Source organism: Petaurus breviceps, unplaced genomic scaffold, assembly GCF_028583685.1.
Source record: "Petaurus breviceps papuanus isolate PSGF00001 unplaced genomic scaffold, PetGlider_PUasm1.0 90925, whole genome shotgun sequence".
Classification (NCBI taxonomy): domain Eukaryota; kingdom Metazoa; phylum Chordata; class Mammalia; order Diprotodontia; family Petauridae; genus Petaurus; species Petaurus breviceps.
In genome coordinates this window covers 13165956-13186008 of record NW_027187380.1, presented here as the reverse complement: position 1 = coordinate 13186008, position 20053 = coordinate 13165956, and the positions used below count along the sequence as shown (strand labels likewise).

At 44.9% G+C, this 20053-nt stretch overlaps 1 protein-coding gene across 1 annotated transcript; it reads left to right on the top strand.

Annotated features, from left to right (window-relative positions):
* The first annotated feature begins 805 nt into the window (after positions 1-805).
* On the top strand, positions 806-19141 carry LOC138152536 (E3 ubiquitin-protein ligase TRIM47-like). The gene is made up of 6 exons (XM_069076466.1): positions 806-1488; positions 13460-13555; positions 14140-14373; positions 16478-16640; positions 16957-17019; positions 18588-19141. The coding sequence occupies exons 1-6, from the start codon at positions 898-900 to the stop codon at positions 19139-19141; spliced, it is 1701 nt and encodes a 566-aa protein (XP_068932567.1). The 5' UTR covers positions 806-897.
* Positions 19142-20053: the final 912 nt, after the last annotated feature.

Sequence of the window (20053 nt, the reverse complement as noted above, 5' to 3'; positions counted from 1 at the left end):
ATTTGCCTCAGTTTCTTCATCTGTAAAATGAGCTGGACTAGGAAATGGCAAACCACTCCAATATCTTTGCCAAGAAAACCCCAAATGGGGTCACGAAGAAGTCAGACAAGATTAAACTGACTACAAAATGGTCCTCCTACTGCCTTCTCTTTGGGTTAGGCTTCCCTTTCCCCTTGGTTTTGGAGAGATGCCATATTTCCCAAGTGGCCTGTTTGTCAGGAAAGCTGGGGTACACATTCTGCTAAAGAGTATAAAAAGCTTGTCAAGGGGGTACAGGGAATATTTGGTAAATTACAAAGCCTCTTGGCCTTTACTTATTGAAATTAATTTCTCATTATTTTATTTCTCTGGGTATACATTTTAAAAAATCTAGATTTTAGGGGCAGCTAGGTGGTGCAGTGAATAGAACACTGGCCCTGGAGTCAGGAGGACCTGAGTTCAAATCCAGCCTCAGACACAACACAAAAACTAGCCGTGGAACCTTGGGCAAGTCACTTAACCCCAATTGCCCTCCAAAAAGCAAAAAAATAAAGAATCTAGATTTTTTTTTTCTTTTTCTATTAGGGGATGCAGGAGGGGTTACTAAAAGTTTAGAGGTCCAGGACAGAAAATAGTTAGGAACCCCTTCTTTAGAAGGTTCTTTCTAACACAAGGGTTGAATGTCCTACAGTATTTTTCCTGTAGTCAGAGAAGCTACTCCCAGTGCCCACCCCCATCTTCCCCACCCCAGTCCGTGAGAAGGCTACATTATTTGACTTCGGTGTAACATTTCCTTCTGCTTTTCCCTTCCCCAGGGCCCTCCCAGGACTGAGTCAAGCATCACATCCCTCTGACCCACCGTGACTCAACCCTTCCCCTCATCCCCTGCCCCCTAAGATCCCACAAGCCCAAGTCAAGATGAGTAACAGCAACAGCCTCTGCATCTTCGAAGACCGGGTCCTGTGTCCCATCTGCCTGGAAGTCTTCCGCAACCCGGTCACCACAGCGTGTGGCCACAACTTTTGCATGAACTGCCTCCAGGACTATTGGGACCACCAGGCGGCCGTGGGGGAGACCCCTTACTGCCCCCAGTGCCGGGAGGTCTTCACCTCCAGACCCCACCTTCGGAAGAACGTCATCTTAGGGGAGATAGTGGCCTGCTTCACCCAGAACCAGACCCCGGCGCCAAACAGAGCCGTGGCTGGGCCTGGAGACATCCCTTGTGATTTCTGTTCCCCAGAAAAACTCAAATCAGTAAAGTCATGCCTGCAGTGCGCTGCCTCCCTCTGCGAGAACCACCTTCGCACTCATTACGAGGACCAGGTCTTCCAGGGTCACCGTCTGCTGGAGCCTATCTGGGATCTCAAAGCGCAGCTCTGTCGCAAACACCGAAAACTTCAGCGGCTCTACTGCCGGACAGAGGGCTGCTGCGTGTGTGGGGCCTGCTTGTTGGAGGAGCACAAGAATCACGACACCATTCCCCTGGAGGAAGAGCGAGCCCGCAAGGAGGTGAGGGAGGAAGGCTGGGGAAGAGGAAGGCCGGCCTTCTTTGTGGTGTCTCCTGGTGCACTGGAAACCTTTGTAAAAAGCTCCATGGCTAAGGTCCACTTGGGTGGAGGAGGGCTCACGATCAGGGAGGAACTCAAAGAGGCAGGCCTGCTACAAGCTTCGGGGTGCCTGGTGACAGCCATGTTTGGGGAAGGCCAGGGAACTGAGACAGATCTGACTGTGTGAGCCCAGGACCTTCCTGAGCATTCCTCACACTAACTCTAACTTCTCTTCCCGCACTCCCTTCTGTTGCTCCCAGTTGTTGTCCCATCAGCAGGATGGAATAAGGATGTCTGCTCCCAGCAATGACCAGCCAGTCACTCTGCTTTCCCCATCACTGAGAATGATGCTTCCTAGCTCTCCCACACCTGGAATAAGCTTGTAGGGCCTCAGCAAAATTTAGATTTTAATCCATGCCACAACTCATTTCCAACCTGCAATCATCAGTCTTTTAACTCAGCTGTAATATAGTCATAGACTCTCAGGTCTAAGAGCATGAGAATTTATTTAATAATAATAATAGCAGGCATTTTTACAAGGTGTCCCAAAATTGATGCAGTCTTAAGCTTTAACAGTTTCAGAAACATAAATGTTACACACAGAATTCAAGAGGGCAATTACCTAAATTTCTTATATACTTATTTAGCTTTGTAAATTTTTGAATAATAAAAATTAAATTTAACTTTAATTTTTAATTAAGGTTAATTTAACAAAATTAAATCTAATTTTAAATTTAAGTTTAATCTTAAGAAAGATGACTCTTGCTTAAACCGGTAGATCAATAGAGGAGTTCCTCCTGCTTGGCCACCCCAGTCCCATAATTTATCTCTATTAGACTTTTTCTTTTTGGGCCACATCAAAACTGTCCTATATGCACTGATTTATTATTATCTATAATAATAAATGGATAATGATATGGATAATAAATATTGATTATTTAGATAATCTTAAGGCTAAGATTACAAATGAAGTGCTTTTAGTCACTGAACAGAAGATGATGAAAGTTTTATGAAGCCCAAAAATTGACTTAGAGCATGATATAGCACAAGATGTAGGTTATGTAGAATTTTAATAAGAAATGTATCAACATCTTAAAATTTTAGGTAATTAACCTTTCAAATGTGGCTTTTTATAAGTTTGCAGCATTCATATTTCTAAAGTTATTAGAGCTTTAAACTCCACAAAGACCTTTGGGATGCCCTGTAGAAAGTTCAATATTTACAAAGGGCTATATACTTACTGACTCATTGGATCCTTGCAACAGCCCTGTGAGGTAGGTGCTAATATCATCCCCGATTTTATAGATGAGGAAACTCAGACACAGAGAGATCAAGCTATTTGCCCAGGGTAAAAATAACTGCTAAGATTCAAACTCTTTCAAAGTCTTTCTGACTTCAGGTCCCATGCTGGGACCAGAAAGAGCCCAGGGGTGGGGAACCTGCGGCTTCGAAGTCACATGTGGCCTTCTGGGTCCTTGGGTGCTGCCTTTTGACTGAGTCCAAGTTTTATAGAACAAATCCTTTTATTAAGGGGATCTGTTCTGTGAAGTTTAGATGCAGTCAAAGGGCCACACTTGCAGGTTCCCCACCCCTGCTCTAGCCATTAAGTCACCTAGCTACCTCATTCTGTTTAGTCATAGAATCAGATTCTTGAAGGTCACTTTAGTTAAACCTCTCACTCCTACAGTGAAGGAATCCATTAGGGGGGAAGCAATCAGGGTTAAGTGACTTGCCCAGTGTCACACAGCTAGTGTCTGAAGCTGTATTTGAACTCAGGTCTTCTTGACTCCAGGACTCTTTGTTCTATCCATTGTACCACCTAGCTGCCCTGAAGGGCTCCATTCTAGGACACCCCTAAATGGAGGATAGGAAAGGGGTAGCATCCAACCCCTACTTGTTCATTTCCAGTGATCAGGCAACTCCCCACCTATCGACATGACCCATTCTGTTTTCAGATAGCCTCTTTATTAAAAAATTCTTCCCTATATAAAAATAATGAGTATTGGCAACTAGGTGGTGCCAGTGGATAGAGTGCCAGGCCTAGAGTCAGGACTCTTCTTGAATTCAAATCTGGTCTCAAGCACTTACAAGCTGTATAACCCTGGGCAAGTCACTTAGCCCTGTTTGCCTCAGTTTCCTCATCTATCAAATGTGCTGGAAAAGGAAATGACAAACCACTGTAGTCTCTTTGCCAAGAAAACCCCAGATGGGATTGCAAAGAGTAAGACATGACTAAAAACGACTGAACGTGTATATAGTGCTTTAAGTTTTAGAGAGCGCTTACGTTTTCTCATTTGATAATCTATATAAATATATACACATATGAATACATGTATACACATACACATGCATATAATTACATGCATAATATATGTGTGTATGTATATATAGAGAGAGAAAGAGCATGGCCCATATCTGTGTATATATGTGTGTGTGTGTGTGTGTGTATGTAGAGATATGTCTACATAGATACATCTATACAGACACATCTAGCCATCTATACACCTATATCTATCTGATTTCTATCTGTCTTCTGTAAACACATGGGTCATGTGCAGAGTTGTTATTTCTTGCTTCTGGTCAACTCCATGAGAACTTTGGAGCCTCCTTTCAGCCCAGCACAGAGAAGACGTAGCAAGCCCTGAGTAGTTCCTTGGTGTCTGCCCTCCCCCCTCTAGTAGTGATTGCACCAGTTAAATGAAGAGCTAGCTTCTGGCTTGGCCTCTTGAACTTCTTCTTCTTCTTCTTTTTTTTTTTTGCTTTTTGGAGGGCAGTTGGGGTTAAGTGACTTGCCCAAGGTCACACAGCTAGTTTTTGTGTTAAGTGTCTGAGGTCAGATCTGAACTCAGGTTCTCCTGACTCCAGGGCTGGTGCGCTATTCGCTCTATTCACCTAGCCGCCCTGGCCTCTTGAACTTCAACTCTCCAGATGGCATCCTACAGTTAGGATTTCCAGTGAAGGAGGTAAAGAGAAAGTGCAGGGGTGGCTAAGTGTCACAGTGAATAGAGCACCAGCCCTGTAGTCAGGAGGACCCGAGTTCAAATTCAGCCTCAGACACTTAACACAAAAAACTAGCCATGTGACCTTGGGCAAGTCACTTAACCCCAATTGCCCTACCTTCCCCCTCCAAAAAAAAAAAAAAAGCAGGCCTTTCTCCACCTTGGCAGCATAGCTACCGGGCCCACCATGTGGCTAGGGCAGGAGGCTCAATGAGGTGAGCTCACACATGGGCTTTAGGCTGCCTCTTTCTCCTTTGTGTTTCCTTTCTCTGAGTAGATGACTGAGCAGCAAGCCTGGGATGTAGAGATGGATGTGTCCAGGACTGGAGAGAGCATCTGAGTTCAAGAAGTCTGGAAGTCAGTGGATTTCAGTGGTAGCAGCATCCACAGCAGTGGTGGTAGCTGATGGCAAGGGGAACTTCTACATTGGAGAAGATGGTCACTGAGAGGAGGACTGACTCAGCTCTGGCCATTTTATCAGAAGAGATATACTGGGAACTTTCTGAACAGGGCAGTGCTAGGGTCAAACCAAATGCCTAAATGATAGTTCCGCAAATTACTTTATGTTCTGATAAGGTTTAAGTATCGTCCTTCTGGCACATATAACAGTAGTTATATGTTAAGTTATTGAATCTGTTCTGTTAATATACATTTGTGTCTTTCAGGTAGAACTTTCTTTGGTGTACATAGTAATAAATTACCTGACTCATACTTGATCCATATTGTACACTGAATATCTTTTTCTCCCTACTTTTGGGTGAACTCAAGACATAAACCAAGAAATAAGTCAACCCAGGAATGGAGGGGGGCCCTTAATGAGCTGTAAGTTGTAAGAAAAGAGAGCCCCCTTTCCTTAAAGGCAGACTCCCCCAGGATTGAACTTGGCTCAGCTGCATGCAGGGGCACAGGATAGAGAGCAGTATCAACCCTCCTTGCCCCTCTGGGGACCTCATCAGATTTCTGAGGGACTGATGCAGGAACTTACACTTCATCAGAACATAAACACTTTGTAAGATTATTAATTAATCATTTTATGTTTCATTTCAACTCTTCTTTCTCAAAAAAAAAAAACCTCCTAGTATATATCTGCTGGGAAATGGCCAGGGATCGAGCCAGTGCTCTTTATCAGTAGCTATCCTCTCCAGTGTAGAAGCTCCCCCTGCCATCAGCTGCCACCACTCCTTTGGATGCTGCCACCACTGAAACAAAAGATTTCCAGACTTCTTTTTTAAAAATAACATTTTATTTTTACCAATTACATGTAAAGCTGATTTTTAACATTCATTTAAAAAAATTTTTGAGTTCCAAATTTTCTACCTCCCTCCTTCACCTCCCCCCTCCCTGAGATGGTAAGCAATTTGATATAGGTTACACATGAACAGTCATGCAAAACATATTTCCATGTTAGTCATCTTGTGAAGGAAGATGCAGATCCAAAAAAAAAAAAGAAACCACATGCTGCCAGAGTGGAGAAAGGCTGGCCCTTTCCCCCTACCTCCTTCACTGGATGCCATCTGGAGAGTTGCAGTTCAAGAGGCCAAGCCAGAATCTAGCTCTTCATTTAACTGGTGTAGTCACTCTTGGAAGGAGGATGGAGGACACCGAAGGACACCTCAGGGCTCGCCGTGTCTGGAAGGAGGCTCCAAAGTTCTCATGTGGTGGACCATAACTGAGAAAGGGCAACTTTGGTCATGAATCTACATTGAAGCAAAATTTGCCTCTGAACCTTCTGTCCACCGCTTTGAGTCCTGCACTCTGGAGCCACAAGGAATAAGCTTCGCTACTTTTCTAGCTGCTGTAGCCCTTTTGATCCTTGAAGACTGCTCTCAAGCTCTGTCTGAGACCTCTTTTCCAGAGTTCGAACGTCCCCATTTCTTTCAGAACATTCCTCCAGATTCCTCAGCATCTTGGTCTCCCTCCTCTGAGTGCACTTTGGAGTGTCCAGAACAGAACAAAAAATCTAGTGCTCCCACCGCCACATTTGTCCCAGAAGACAAAGGCACTCAGTTATTTCCTTTGCCCTTGAAACTCTTCCTCCAATAGTTCTCAGTATCTTATTCCTTTTTGGGCAAACACATCACATTGTTTTTTCATGTTCAGTTTGAAGCCAACTAAAATCTCTCAATCTTTTTCAAAGAAACAGTTGTTGAGCCAGGTTTCTCCCATCCTGTTAACTTGAGAGTTGTTTTTTTTAAGCATTGGTAGAGGGTATCATGTGTGTCCTATTCAATGCTGTATCGTCTTGTTAGTTTAAGTGCATGGTTCTGAACTCTAGAAATTTGATGGGAGGAGGTAGATGGGAAACTGGCCTTAACGTTGGGATTACCTGGGTGTTTCAGTCCTGTCTCTGACAAGTACAAGCTGTGTGACCTTAGGCAAGTCACTTAATTTCTCTGTGTACCCAAGTCACTGCTAGAGCAGCCAGGCAGTATAATGGATAGAGCGATAGGCATGGGAACAGGAAGACTCTGAGTTCATAATTCTGCCTCACTTACTAGCTGTGTGATCCTGGGTAAGTCACTTAACCTTCATCTGCTTATAAAATGAAGATAATAATAGCACCTACCTCCCAGGGTTGCTGTGAGGATCAAACTGAGTTCATAAATGTAAAGAGCTTTGCAAACCTTAAAAGTAGTATATTTGTTGTTCAGTTGTTTTCAGTCATGTCTGACTCTTCATGACCTCATTTGGGGTTTTCTTGGCAGAGAAACTGGAGTGGTTTGCCGTGTCCTTCTCCAGCTCATTTTACAGATGAGAAAACTGAGGCAAACAGGGATAAATGACCCAGAGTCATACAGCTATTAAGTGTCTGAGGCCAGATTTGAGCTCAAGAAGATGAGTCTTCTTGAATCCAGGCCCAGCGCTTTATCCACTCTACCACCGAGCTGGTGCCAGTATTGTAACTCAGTTGAATAAATATTTAAGAAATAAATGTTTCTTTTTTTTTTTTTTGGAATGGGGAAGGCAGGGCAATTGGGGGCAAGTGACTTGCCCAAGGTCACATGGCTAGTGTTAAGTGTCTGAGGTCAGATTTGAACTCAGGTCCTCCTGACTCCAGGGCCAGTGCTCTGTTCACTGTACCACCTAGCCCTCCCAAAATAAATATTTCTTAAGCACCTGCCAAACATCTTAGCTATCTCTCTAACCTTTTTGTGTATGACCTATCATATTGCTAGGCATGCTCTCCATGTCTTCATTAAGACATCAGTGAAAATATTGAATAGAATTCCTGAGGACAGAGAAACTTGGGCTAAGCCACTAGAGATTTCCCTCCATATTACTTGACAATCTGCAATCTTCTTTTTTGTTTGTCGTTGTTGAGTCCTTGTGTCTCCATGACCCATTTGGGGTGTGTAATGGGAATGTAAATTTGAAGATCTTCCCTGACCCTAGGCTAAAGTGCACCTGGAGCCTGGGGTGGGAGGCTTGTTTTTCAGAAGATACTTCTTGATTGACCAGTGAGTCAATAAGGTTGTTACATTCTCTGAGCCAGGAGAAGGCTATATAAGCCCTGATGTGTAGCTTTGTTTTGGGGCTCACTTTGAGAAGTGTTCTGTGATTTGATATGGATTATGGGAAGCCGTTGTCCAGAGCCCCCCGGCTTTGAAAAAACCCAGATGTTGAAACCCAGATGTTGATTTGGTATGGATATAATGGTTGGACAGTTTGAAATCTGTCTACTTGATCTATTTCTCTGACTTGATAATTCTGTCTGTATATTCTGAAGTTTGGGGTGCTGACCTCTTTCCCCTGAACTAGGTAAAGATACATGTTTGACTGATTAAAGTAAGCTTGTTAACCCATTTTGAGTTACTTTCCTTTATCAAAGCAGATCCAAGAACCTGGTGGCAGCAAACCCTGAGGACGCTTGGGGTGCTTGCTGCTACAAAATGGCGTCATGAACAGGATCTGCAGAGTATAAGGAAAGTATGGGGGCTGGGATAATTGTTTGTTTCCCAGTTGTGGTAGCTGTGATTCTGTGGAGCCGTGGACCAGGAGAGAAGAATGGCCTGCGTGCGGACTTCGTTGAGCTGAGAGCAAGAATGGTGAGCTGCCTGCATTGGGACCTGGGCAGAAGCCAGGAGCGGCTGCTGCCTGCGGGAGGAAAAGGAACCCAGGAGTTCGGAATTCAGCCACAGGAAAAGATAAGAACTGAGCAGCAAAGCAGGGGCACTGAATGTGTTTCCTTGCTGCATCCCACAGTTTGGGACCCAGGGGGAGGATGGACTTGTGACTATGGTGGGTGGGATGAAGTGCCTTGGATCCCCAGGGACCCCACCTTGTTGGTTTTGTTGCCCAGCCCCCTCTCTGTACTTGGAAGCAGGGGCTGGAGCTGTGTGAAGGGAAGGACACCCCCCTCTGCCTACGAGAACTTTATTTGCACTCTTGTTTTGAATTGAAGTGGTAATGCAATGTACTTTGTGTTTGTTTAAGACCCAGTGGCTACTTTGGTAACTTTAGTCCTGTATCTCCAAAATGTGACCTAAGAGATGTTTGGTGCTAATTCAAAAGTAAATTGACTATGCTAGGGGCATGAAAGATCTTGGGGCGGAATGTAATGGGAATGTAAATTTGAAGATCTTCCCTGCCCCTAGGCTAAAGTGCACCTGGAACCTGGGGTGGGAGGCTTGTTTTTCAGTAGATACTTCTTGATTGGCCAGTGAGTCAATAAGGTTGTTACATTCTCTGAGCCAGGAGAAGGCTATATAAGCCCTGATGTGTAGCTTTGTTTTGGGGCTCACTTTGAGAAGTGTTCTGTGATTTGATATGGATTCTGGGAAGCCGTTGTCCAGAGCCCCCTGGCTTTGAAAAACCCAGATGTTGAAACCCAGATGTTGATTTGGTATGGATGTAATGGTTGGACAGTTTGAAATTTGTCTACTTGATCTGTTTCTCTGACTTGATAATTCTGTCTGTATACTCTGAAGTTCAGGGTGCTGACCGTTTTCCCCTGAACTAGGTAAATGATACATATTTGAGTGATTAAAGTTAGCTTGTTAACCCATTTTGAGTTGCTTTCCTTTAACAAAGCAGATCCAAGAACCTGTGGTGGAATCAACCCTGGGGATGCTGGGGTGCTTGCCGCTACAGGGTGGCGCTGTTTTGTTTAGTTTTTGCAAAAATACTGCCATTTCCTACTTCAACTCATTTAACAGATGAGAAAATTGAGGCAAACAGGGTTAAGTGATTTGCCCAGGGTAACACAGCTATTAAGTGTCTGAGGCTGAATTTGAACTCAGGTTCTCCTGACTCCAGGGCCAGTGCTCTATCCACTGTACCACCTAGCTACTTCCTATATTCTTTGGTGTAGTCCTTCAACCAGCTATGATTTAACCTATCTAACTCAACAATCATCCAGGTCACATTTATCCATCTTGCCAAAATTAGAGCAGATTTTGTCGAACACTGCTAAAATGCCGATCCAGATTGTCCAAACAATTTTTCCCTGTTCCACCCAGCTAGTAATACTAACAGAAAGGATGACTTTTTCATAGTGAACCCACAATGCTTCCTTTAATGATGTTTCTCTTTTCTAAGGGTTCATGAACTGTCTGACTAATAATCCAATCTAGAATTTTTCCCAGTGGATTGACATTAACCAAATAGTTGACAGGATTTACTTGTTTCCTCTGAAAAATCAGAACATTTGGGGCAGCTAGGTGGTGCAGTGAATGGAGCACCAGCCCTGGAGTCAGGAGGACCTGAGTTCAAATTTGGCCTCAGACACTTAACACAAAACTAGCCATGTGACCTTGGGCAATTAACTCAACCCCAATTGCCCTGTCCGTCCCCCTCCAAAAAGAAAAAAAAAATCAGAACATTCACCACTTCTGCTCTTTACAAGTCCTCAGAGACCACCAGCAGTAATTCACCAATAACATGTCCAAGTTTGTTCCATTTTCTGAAGTATAATCCTTTGGGGAGCTGAATTCTTATGCTCATTTAAAAAATTAATTCTATTTTCACTTACAAATTCTCTCATTCTGCCCCCTCTGCCACCAATTGAGATGGTCAGAAATATGATACTTATTATATGAAGTCATGCAAAACATCTCCACATTAACCCATGTTCAGAACAAAAAAAAAGGGCAAGAAAAATAAAGGAAAAAAATATGTCTCAATCTGCATTCTGAGTCCATTGATTCTTTATGTGAAGAAGGATAGCATTTCTCATCATGAGACCAAAGCTTTGGAGTTCTGGTGGATCATTGTATTAGAGAGTTATGTAGTTTTTCACAATTGTTTATCTTTACAATTTTGCAGTTACTGTATACGTTGTTCTCCTAGTTCTGCTCACTTGACTTTGCATCAATTTATACAAGCTTTCCCAGGTTTTTCTGAAATCATCCCCTTCATCATCTCTTGGTAGGTAGGTGGTACAGCAGATAGAGTGCCATCAGGAGGACCTGAGTTCAAATCTGGCCTCAGATACTTAGTACAGTGTGATCCTGAACAAATCACTTAACCCTATTTATCTCGGTTTCCTCATCTGTAAAATGAGCTGGAAAAGGAAATGGCAAACCACTTCAGTATCTCTGCCAAGAAAATCCCAAGTGGTGTCACAGAGAGTCAGACAGAACTGAAACTACTCAACAACCTCATTTCTTACAGCTCAATAGTATTCCTTCACAGTCATATACCACAGTTAGTTCAACCATTCTCCAACTGAGAAGATCCTGGGGCACCTAGGTGGCATAGTGGATAAAGCACTAGGCCTTGAGGCAGGAAGACCTGAGTTCAAATCTGGCCTCAGACACTAGCTGTGTGACCCTGGGCAATTCATTTAACCCTGTTTGCCTCAGTTTCCTCATATGTAAAATGAGCTGGAGAAGGAAATGGCAAACCATTCCAGTATCTTTGCCAAGAAAACTCCAAATGGGGTCATGAAGAGTCAGACACAACTGAAACAACAGAGAAGATCCAATTGGGAAATTGCCTCAGTTTCCAATTCTTTGCCACCACAAAAAGAGTTGCCATAAATATTTTTGCACATATGCATATGCTCATTTTAAGGCCCAGTTACTCTTTTAAAATCTTACCTCTCTTTGGCTTCAATTTCTTCATATATCTGTTTATTCTTACCTTTTCCAACCTGAAGATTATTTTCAATAGAAAAGACAGAAGCAAGCTAGGAATTGAGTAGTTTTGCTTCCTTTTCATCTTCTGTTAACCAAGAACCTCTGAGCAATACTCTAATCCATGTCTGATGACTCTTCATACAAACATGATTAAATATCTATATCTATCTATAGCAATACCTGGAATCCATGGATGGTCCATGAACTTGGATGGGGAAAATAATTACATTTTTATTTGTACCAACCTCTAACTGAAATTTAGCATCTTCCTTCAATTATGAATTTTAAAAAATATTCTGAGAAGGCCTCATTAGACTGACATAGACATGACACAAGATAAAAATTAAAAACCCTTTGTCTATAGGCTAGGAATCGAACCTAGGATTTGATCTGAAATAGGATGTTCTCTACCAATGCAAGTTAGCACTGTCTTTGCAACTTAGAATCTTAGAGAGCTGACCATGGCACAAAGAGATGTTAAGTCACTTACCCAGGGTCATGCAGCTGGTGTGGGTCTGGGCAGGCCTTAAACCCAGGTTGTCCTGGTTTTTAAGGCTGGCTATATACTATGTCATGCTGTCTCCACATTTTAAGAGTGAGAAAACTCCTTTCAAGACTAGGCCTAGATTGGACTTCTTGCTTCCTAAAGCACTAGGTCTGGAGATAGGAAGAGAGCCTAGTTCTCTGCTGAGTGGCATGTGGGTCCTGGGTGTGCTAGACAGAAGTCAAGGGAGAGGGGAGACAACTTGATCACCTCCATAGAGATACTCTGGTACTATGTGTTGTTGCTATATGACACTGAAACGTCTTTTTCATAGGGGAACTCCAATAATCTCATGGATTTCTTATCTCACTGATTGAACTATTCCCTCCAAAATTGCTTATTGTAACTCATTCATATCTGCCCATCTCTATGCTTGTCTATTTCTTTTGAATACGGGTTCCACTCTTGACAAAAGCATTAGTAGCTCTGAAATCCATCAGCAGTTCTGAAATGCAGTGTGAGGTCTCTCTCTCTCTCTTTTTCCATGCATTTGTTTCATGTATTTTTTATGCCATTGCCTTTTATTTTTTTACATATAATTAATTTTTAGTTTTCAACATTCACTTCCATAAGATTTTGAGTTTTAAACTTTCTCCTCCTCTTCTTCCCCACCTCCCTAAGATAACTTGCAATCTGATATAGGCTCTATTTATACATTCATATTAAACATATTTTCACATTAGTCATGATGTAAAGAAAAATTAGAACTAATGGGAGGAACCACAAAGAAAAGGAAACAAAACAAAACAAGAAAAAAGGATAAGAAATAGTACACTTCCATTTGTATTCAGACTCCAAAAAACTTTTTCTGGATATGGATGGCATTTTCCATCATGAGTCTTTTGGATCTTAGGTCTCAGGTCCTTGTGTTGCTGAGAAGAGCAAAGTCTATCAAGGTCAGTCATCACACAGAGTGGTTGTTACTGTGTACAGTGTTTGTCTGGTCCTGCTCATTTCACTTAGCATTAGTTCATATAAATCTTTCCAGGTCTTTCTAAAGTCCAGCTGCTCATCATTTCCTATAGTACAATAATATTCTATTACATTCATATATCACAACATGTTCAACCATTCCCTCTTTTTTTTTTTTTTAAGGCAGTCAGGATTAAGTGACTTGCCCAGTGTCACAGAGCTAGTAAGTATCTGAGACTGGATTTGAACTCAAGTCTTCTTGACTACCAGGGTCACTGCTCTATCCACTGTGCTACCTAGCCATCCCAATGCAGTGATTCTTAGGAGAAAAGAGAGCCCTTTGAAGTCTGTCCTTGTGAAGTGGGTGACTTCCTCTATTTCCCCTCCCCTCTGCCCCAGGTAGAAGTCCGGAAAGTCCAGGCCAACGTAGAGAACCAGATGTTGATCATCGCATCTGACAGCCAGAAGCATCGTGGTCGGGTAGCTTTCCTCACGGTAAGGTTGGCACATACCCTTAAGCCTAGGTTTCTAGGCTGTCCCTTGGGGCAGCCCACAAGTCAGGCTGTAGTGGGGATGTTACAGGGCTTAGAAAGACATCCAGGGAGTCAGCATTCATCTAATACCTCTACTTTTGACTTCTCAGGGTGAATGAAATGGTTTGGGGTAGGATGAAATGAGATGAGATGAGATTGGATTGGGATATTAGGATAGGATAAGATAAGATAAGAAGGGTGAATGAATGAGGATGGGATGAGCTAAATCAGTATGGGGTTGAGATGGGATGGGATGGGATGGGAAGAGGTAGAACCTATCCTCAGAACCCAACTGAAGGGAATTAGGACTCCTTGTTTGGATTCCCAATTCCATTGCTAGCTTTTGACCATGGGGACACCTTGGGGACAAAGCCCCTGAGTTAGCTCTAGATCTAATATACTGTCCAAACCACTGGGCATTTGCTTTTCCTTCCCTCACTGAAGGGGGGATTACTGGGGTGTGAAACTGAAGGTGATGGAAGAGATGCCCTGTGCATCTCTCCAGGGTAGGGGAAGGTCAGGGGTTCTTCTCCTTTGCCCCTCCAGAAACTGATCCAGACAGTACGAGAGGATGTAAACCGTTGTTTTGCGGACATTGGGAGGGAGGTAAAGCGACTGCAGGTGAAAGTCTTGGAGTTTGTGGAAAAGGAGGAGGCAGCTGCCCTGGGTCAACTGGGCAGCTCTATCCAACAAAGCCACAGTCGCCTCTTAGAACTAGAGGGTGACAGTGTCTGGCTCCGGAGCCTGCTTACCAACCAGAGTGACCAGCAGTTTTTAGAGGTAGGAGTTCCTCAAATAATACTACCCCTTATATCACCACTAGCCCTTCCCCAATCCCTGTCTCAGTCTTATATCATATATATATATATCATATATCATATAGTCTTATATATAGAACAGCCACTGCAATAGGCATCAGAAGCCCTGGGTTCTACTCCTGGCCCTATCGCGACTTGCTCTACAAACTTGGGCAAGTCACATCATTATTAAGATATGGATTCAGAGGACCTAAATTAGAATCTTTGTTACTCACCACCTCCTGGTAGATAGTACCAGTACTAACTTAACCTCCCTGTAGCCTGAGTTTCCCTATTTGTAAGATAAGTTTTGTTTTGAACTAAAGGATCTTTAAATTCCCTTCTAACCTTTAAATCCTATGATCCCATGATATCTCTGGGCCTTAGTTTCCTCTCTATAAAATTTAATTCAATTCAACAGGCATATATTAAAAACATATGTACAGAATGCTGTGCTTGGGGCAGGGACAAAGTACATAGCAGAGATGATGGTACCTACCCTCATGGACTTCGCAGTCTATTTTGATGACATGACATACACAGTTATAGTTTATATATATATATATATGTGTGTGTGTGTGTGTGTGTGTGTATATATTGTGTACACACACAACACACAAATACATTTGTGCCTAAAAGAGGTACAAAGTTCGGAAAGGAAAGTTATCACCAACTTGGTAGTAGGGTGTGAGTTGGTTAAGGAAGCTTCTGAGAGAAGATAACCTTTGAGTTAGGCTTTTAAATGAGTGGGAATTTAGCTGGCACAGGGGAGATTAGGAGCAAAGAAAATAAAAGGGTTACACTAGAATGACCTCTTTCCACATCTAATCTTAGAGGGCCAAGCTTCTGCGTTCCCACAAATCTATGCCCCACCTCCTTGTTAGCCCAAATCAGTGAGTCCATTCCCTTGGTCATCTGTTGGGCAATGATTAGTGCTGTGGGATGAGTTTTGAAGTCTAAAAACTGAGAACAAACTGTTACTCCAACTTCCCCCAATAAGGTGGGGTAGAAAGAATGTCATACTCAATCCCCTCCTACAACCCTCAACCCTCCCTTTCTGTTGGAAATTTCTTCCCTGATCTTTCTACTATATCAGAGCAATAGGTCAACTTCCTATGAGAGGCAGCTACTAGATAGTGTTGGATTTGGAGTCAGAAAGACCTGAGTTCAAATCCTACTTCAGATATTTATTAACTCTGAGGACCTTGGCTAAGTCACTTAACCCCTTTGGGTCTCAATTTCCTCATCTGTATGATGAAGGTCAGACCTTGGCCCCTAAGATACTTTCCATTTCTAAAGAAAGAATGCAACAGGGGCAACTAGGTGGCACAATGAATAGAGCACTGGCCCCGGATTCAGGAGGACCTGAGTTCAAACCCAGCCTCAGACACTTGACACCATTACTAGCCATGTGACTTTGGGCAAGTCACTTGACCCCAAGTGCCCTCCAAAAAGCAAAAAAAAAAAAAAAAAGAATACAACACATTAATCGCAGAAGACCTCTTGCAAACTTTTGATCTGTGTGTCAGGTTCTTTCTCAGTGACAGCCTCAGTCATGCCAGGCCAGGTCTGGAAGGTGAGATGGCTGGCACAAACTTCTCCCTTCAGTCCCCTTCTTCTCCAGCCTGGACTCTGCTTCCTAAAGTGGAGGTGGAATGAACTGAGGATGGATTTGTAAGCAGTCACATTCCTGTCATTTCCTCATCCTGGACAAAACTATTTCTTAGGGCCTGACTGAGATCAAAACACCAAGAAAAGAACCATTTTAAAATAACTCCCGAGGCTCAACAGAAATCCTCTCTCATTAAAATAAATAAATAAGTGGCTCCTCAATGACCCACCCAACTGATCCATAGCTGAAGCCATGTCCTGCCATTGGTGCAGCAGTACCCTGAGCTTGGAACATTTGCCAGGATCATAAAGTAGGGGGGAGGGGAGGAGGGAGAGAGGGGAGAAGGCATGAGAGTAGGAAGACGGGCAACTTGTGCCCCACCTCCCTCATTGCCACATCTGCCACCCCCGGGGCAGCCCAAAGCTCCCAGCTTCCTCTCCCCGGGTCCCTGGCCCCAGCCCATCCCACCTCCTAGGAGTTCCCGAGGTTGAAGCGGTTCCCAGCCTGCACAGAGTCACTGCTGGGCACCACGTGTGAAGAAACAAACAGCTTTCCTCGCCTCTCGGAGATCCTGGCTGAGCTTCGGGCCCAGCTGGCTGTGGTGGGCCTCCGATTTGTCAACCAGCTTCTTCTAAAGGGTGAGTGTCAGTCATGAAGAGGGCTTAATGAGAGCTGGGGAGTGAAGAAGAGTTAGGGACTAGGTATCATTTGCCTGTATCTTTCCTTCCACACACCTACCTAGTTGGAAGAGAACTTGGGGAGAAGGTAAAGACACTGGGAGGAAAGTTAATACTTAGGCGGGGTGGCCTGAACCCTGAACCACTCTGTCCAATAACCTGGCCAATCATGACTGGGAAAAACCAGATGTGGAGAAGTAGTTTGAGGCTATTCTCAACTGAGGTCTGTATCTCAGGTCTGCCTCTACATCTACAAGAGGGTCTTTATCTCCTCCAGGAATTAAGATGCGTTCCTATGAGGTGTTGCCCCCAGCTGTGGACAGGAAGAATCTACTGAAGTGTGAGTCCAGGGCCCTGGAATGCCTTGCCCTTTGAGGGGGATGGCAGAAGTAAGGTGCTATGGGGAAAGGGTTTGAAGGGACCTGGATTCAAGTCCCAGTTCTTCCATATACTATCCGTGTGACCCTGAGCATATCATTTAGCCTTCTAGACCTCTACTTCTTTATCTCTAAAATGAAGAGATTGGATTAGATGATTCCCTAAGGTCTGTTCTAACCAGACCTGACTCACAAGTCATTTCTTCCCCCTACTCTTCTTCTATTCTGTTCCCTTGGGAGAGATACCAGCCTCTCCATCCTTCCCCACCCAACTGCCATCCCCAAATAACCTTGAGATATCACGGAGGGAGTTGACTTTAGGCAGCCTCATCAGGAAGCAAGTGGCAGTTCTTCTGATGGGTGAATACTCCATATTGGGAAGTACATATTGGAGACTCAGCCTCCTCTTGACCCTGAGATTAGCTCTGCTATACGTAGGTGATCTGGGTCCTGGCCGTCACACCCTCTGCCCACACTTGGGTGATTGCTGGCATCCAGTGGGACCAGGCAAAGCTGGGAACTAGTACCATATTCCTTTGGCCTTGACTGAGCCAGGCCCCTCTCTCTCCTCTGCTGCCTTCCAAAAGTTAAGTCCCCAAAGTCCCCCTGCCTTTTATTTGCCATCCACTTCATACCCAATTTTATTTTATTTTATTTAGCTTTTTGGAGGGCAATTGGGGTTAAGTGACTTGCCCAAGGTCACACAGCTAGTTTTCATGTTAAGTGGCTGAGGTAGGATTTAAACTCAGATCCTCCTAACTCCAGGGCCAGTGCTCTGTTCATTGCCCCACCTAGCTGCCCCCCATACCCAATTTTATATCCAAGGCCCAACTCTCCATCACCTTCCACACTCACCTCAAAGCCCCCACTCTCTGGAGGTAGCTTTCCCTGATTCAACAGGTAGGGAACGTTTCCCCTACATACATAGGAACATAGCTCTTCATTCAAGTTATTTTTAATTTAAAAATTCTATATGAAGAGCATGTCTGTGTCCACTCCTTAGCAGGACAGGGAGTGGACACGGCAGTATCACTGTCAGCCCCTCAGTTCATTTCCCACTTCCTCATACCCTCTCTCCAGCTAGACATGCAATAATATATACCCAATCTACAATCTGTCAGCAGTCAACAAGTATTTATTTAGTAAGCACTTACTGTGTACCAGGCTCGGGTTTCTTCCTGTAAGAGCCTGGCCAGGTAAAATCCTAAACCCCAGATTCCCTATAATCTCTTGATAAGGTAACCTAGGGGAAGCCCAGCTAGTCATACTTTTATACTGCGGCATCTCAATTGGGTGAAGAGGAGACTGGAGGGAAAGAGGCCAGAGCTGAGGGGCCCCCAGAGAAGGGGTCCCCAGGAAGCGGGAACTTCTCAGATGAATGGAATTACCTTTATGCAAAAGATACACAAATAAGCACAGCTTCTTTTCCCTACGGAGTCCAGATCTCCGGGCTCGCTTGGTCCCTGGTCTGCAGCGCTGTCTCTCCCCTTCTTCCCCTCTCCCACCCCCCAACCCCACCCCACCCCACCAGGTTACTGCAACTTGAACTTTGACTCAGCCACTGCCAGCGAGGAGCTGTTCCTGTTCAAGGAGACCCACTCGGTGCTGAACCTGGGCATCCTCCTCGAGCCTTACGCCTCGGGCCCCTTCCCGGGCTTCAACCAGTGGCCGCAGGTGCTGTGCACCCGAAGTATGGCCGAGGGCCAGCACTACTGGGAGGCCGAGGTGTCGAACTCGTGGGTCTGCGTGGGCGTCACTTACAGCTGCAGCCCCCCGCCCAGCGGGCGGCCCCGGCGCAACATAGTCTACCTGATCGGGCGCAACAGCGCCTCGTGGTGCCTCGAGTGGGACTCGCTCAAGTTCTCGGTCTGGCACAATAACACGCAGACTGTGCTTCAGGGAGGCTACTACCGCACCATCGGCGTGGCCCTGGACTACCCAGCGGGCTGCCTCTCCTTCTACGGCGTGGCCGGGGGCATGAGCCTCATATACCGCTTCCTCACCAATTTCCTGGAGCCACTTTACCCGGCAGTCATGGTCAGCAGCGGGGCCTCCATCACCCTCAAGCAGTACCCCGAGTCTTAACGGGGCGAGGGACGGTCGGAGGGAGGGCCGTCCCCTCCCCACGCCGCCTCCCGCCGCCGCCGCCGCCACCGCCCTCCCTCTTGGCCAAGGTCTCAACTACAAATAAAATTGGATTCTATCTCACTCCAAGGGCAGCAGTGGTGGCAAGGGATTCTTGGGGAGTGGGGAAGTTTGGAGAGCCAGAGGACAAGCGGGGAAGGCTAGAGGGGTCTCAAGAGGGCCAGGAAGGGTATCCAGGGGATATTCACCACCACCCCTCCCCCATCCTTTATTCCCCCACCCAACACTCACCCAGCAAAAGCCTTGGTAGAAGTGAAGTGAGCACAATACAGCTCTATGCTGCCACCATCCCTCCCTTTGCAGCCTTCCTGGCACAATGGTCTCTGGGGAAACCCTGCCCACAGTAGGCCCTCTGAGGTTCTTAGGGCTTCCTTCTCCCCACTTCGAAGGAAGTTAAGTCCCCATTAGCAAGAAATTTCAAATAAGATGCTCCTAGAGTTTAGCTCATCAGTCACTGCAAGCCAATCCAATGCCACTGGGCATCAAACTGGGAGAGACCCAGGCCCCAGTTTTGCTGTGGGAAACAGGCAAGTCTACAGAGTGGATATGACTTGTGGTATGACTCTGCTCAGCTATCACCAGCATTCCCATCACCTAGGTTCAGGACCAGAGCAGTTAATAACACTAGCTGTTCTCCCAGGGAACCAGCTGGAGATTTCTAAACATACATGAGATTGGTTCAGATTGAGGCAGTTCCTAGGGCCCGATGCTTAAGGGATGAGATTAGGAGGGATATTGAAGGGCCTTCCCTATTCTTGGAACCTGTCTTGGGTCTATCCCCCAGCTAAGGGTATGACTGCTATGTTTTTTGGGAAGCTTGGTCCCCTGGAGGGCTGAGGTGGGTTGTATTCT

Coding starts and splice junctions, on each gene's coding strand:
- LOC138152536 (XM_069076466.1), top strand. CDS start 898: ATGAGTAACAGCAACAGCCTCTGCATCTTCGAAGACCGGGTCCTGTGT. Junction 1,489..13,459: donor AAGAGCGAGCCCGCAAGGAG/GTGAGGGAGGAA, acceptor CCTCTGCCCCAG/GTAGAAGTCCGGAAAGTCCA. Junction 14,374..16,477: donor GTGACCAGCAGTTTTTAGAG/GTAGGAGTTCCT, acceptor CCCACCTCCTAG/GAGTTCCCGAGGTTGAAGCG.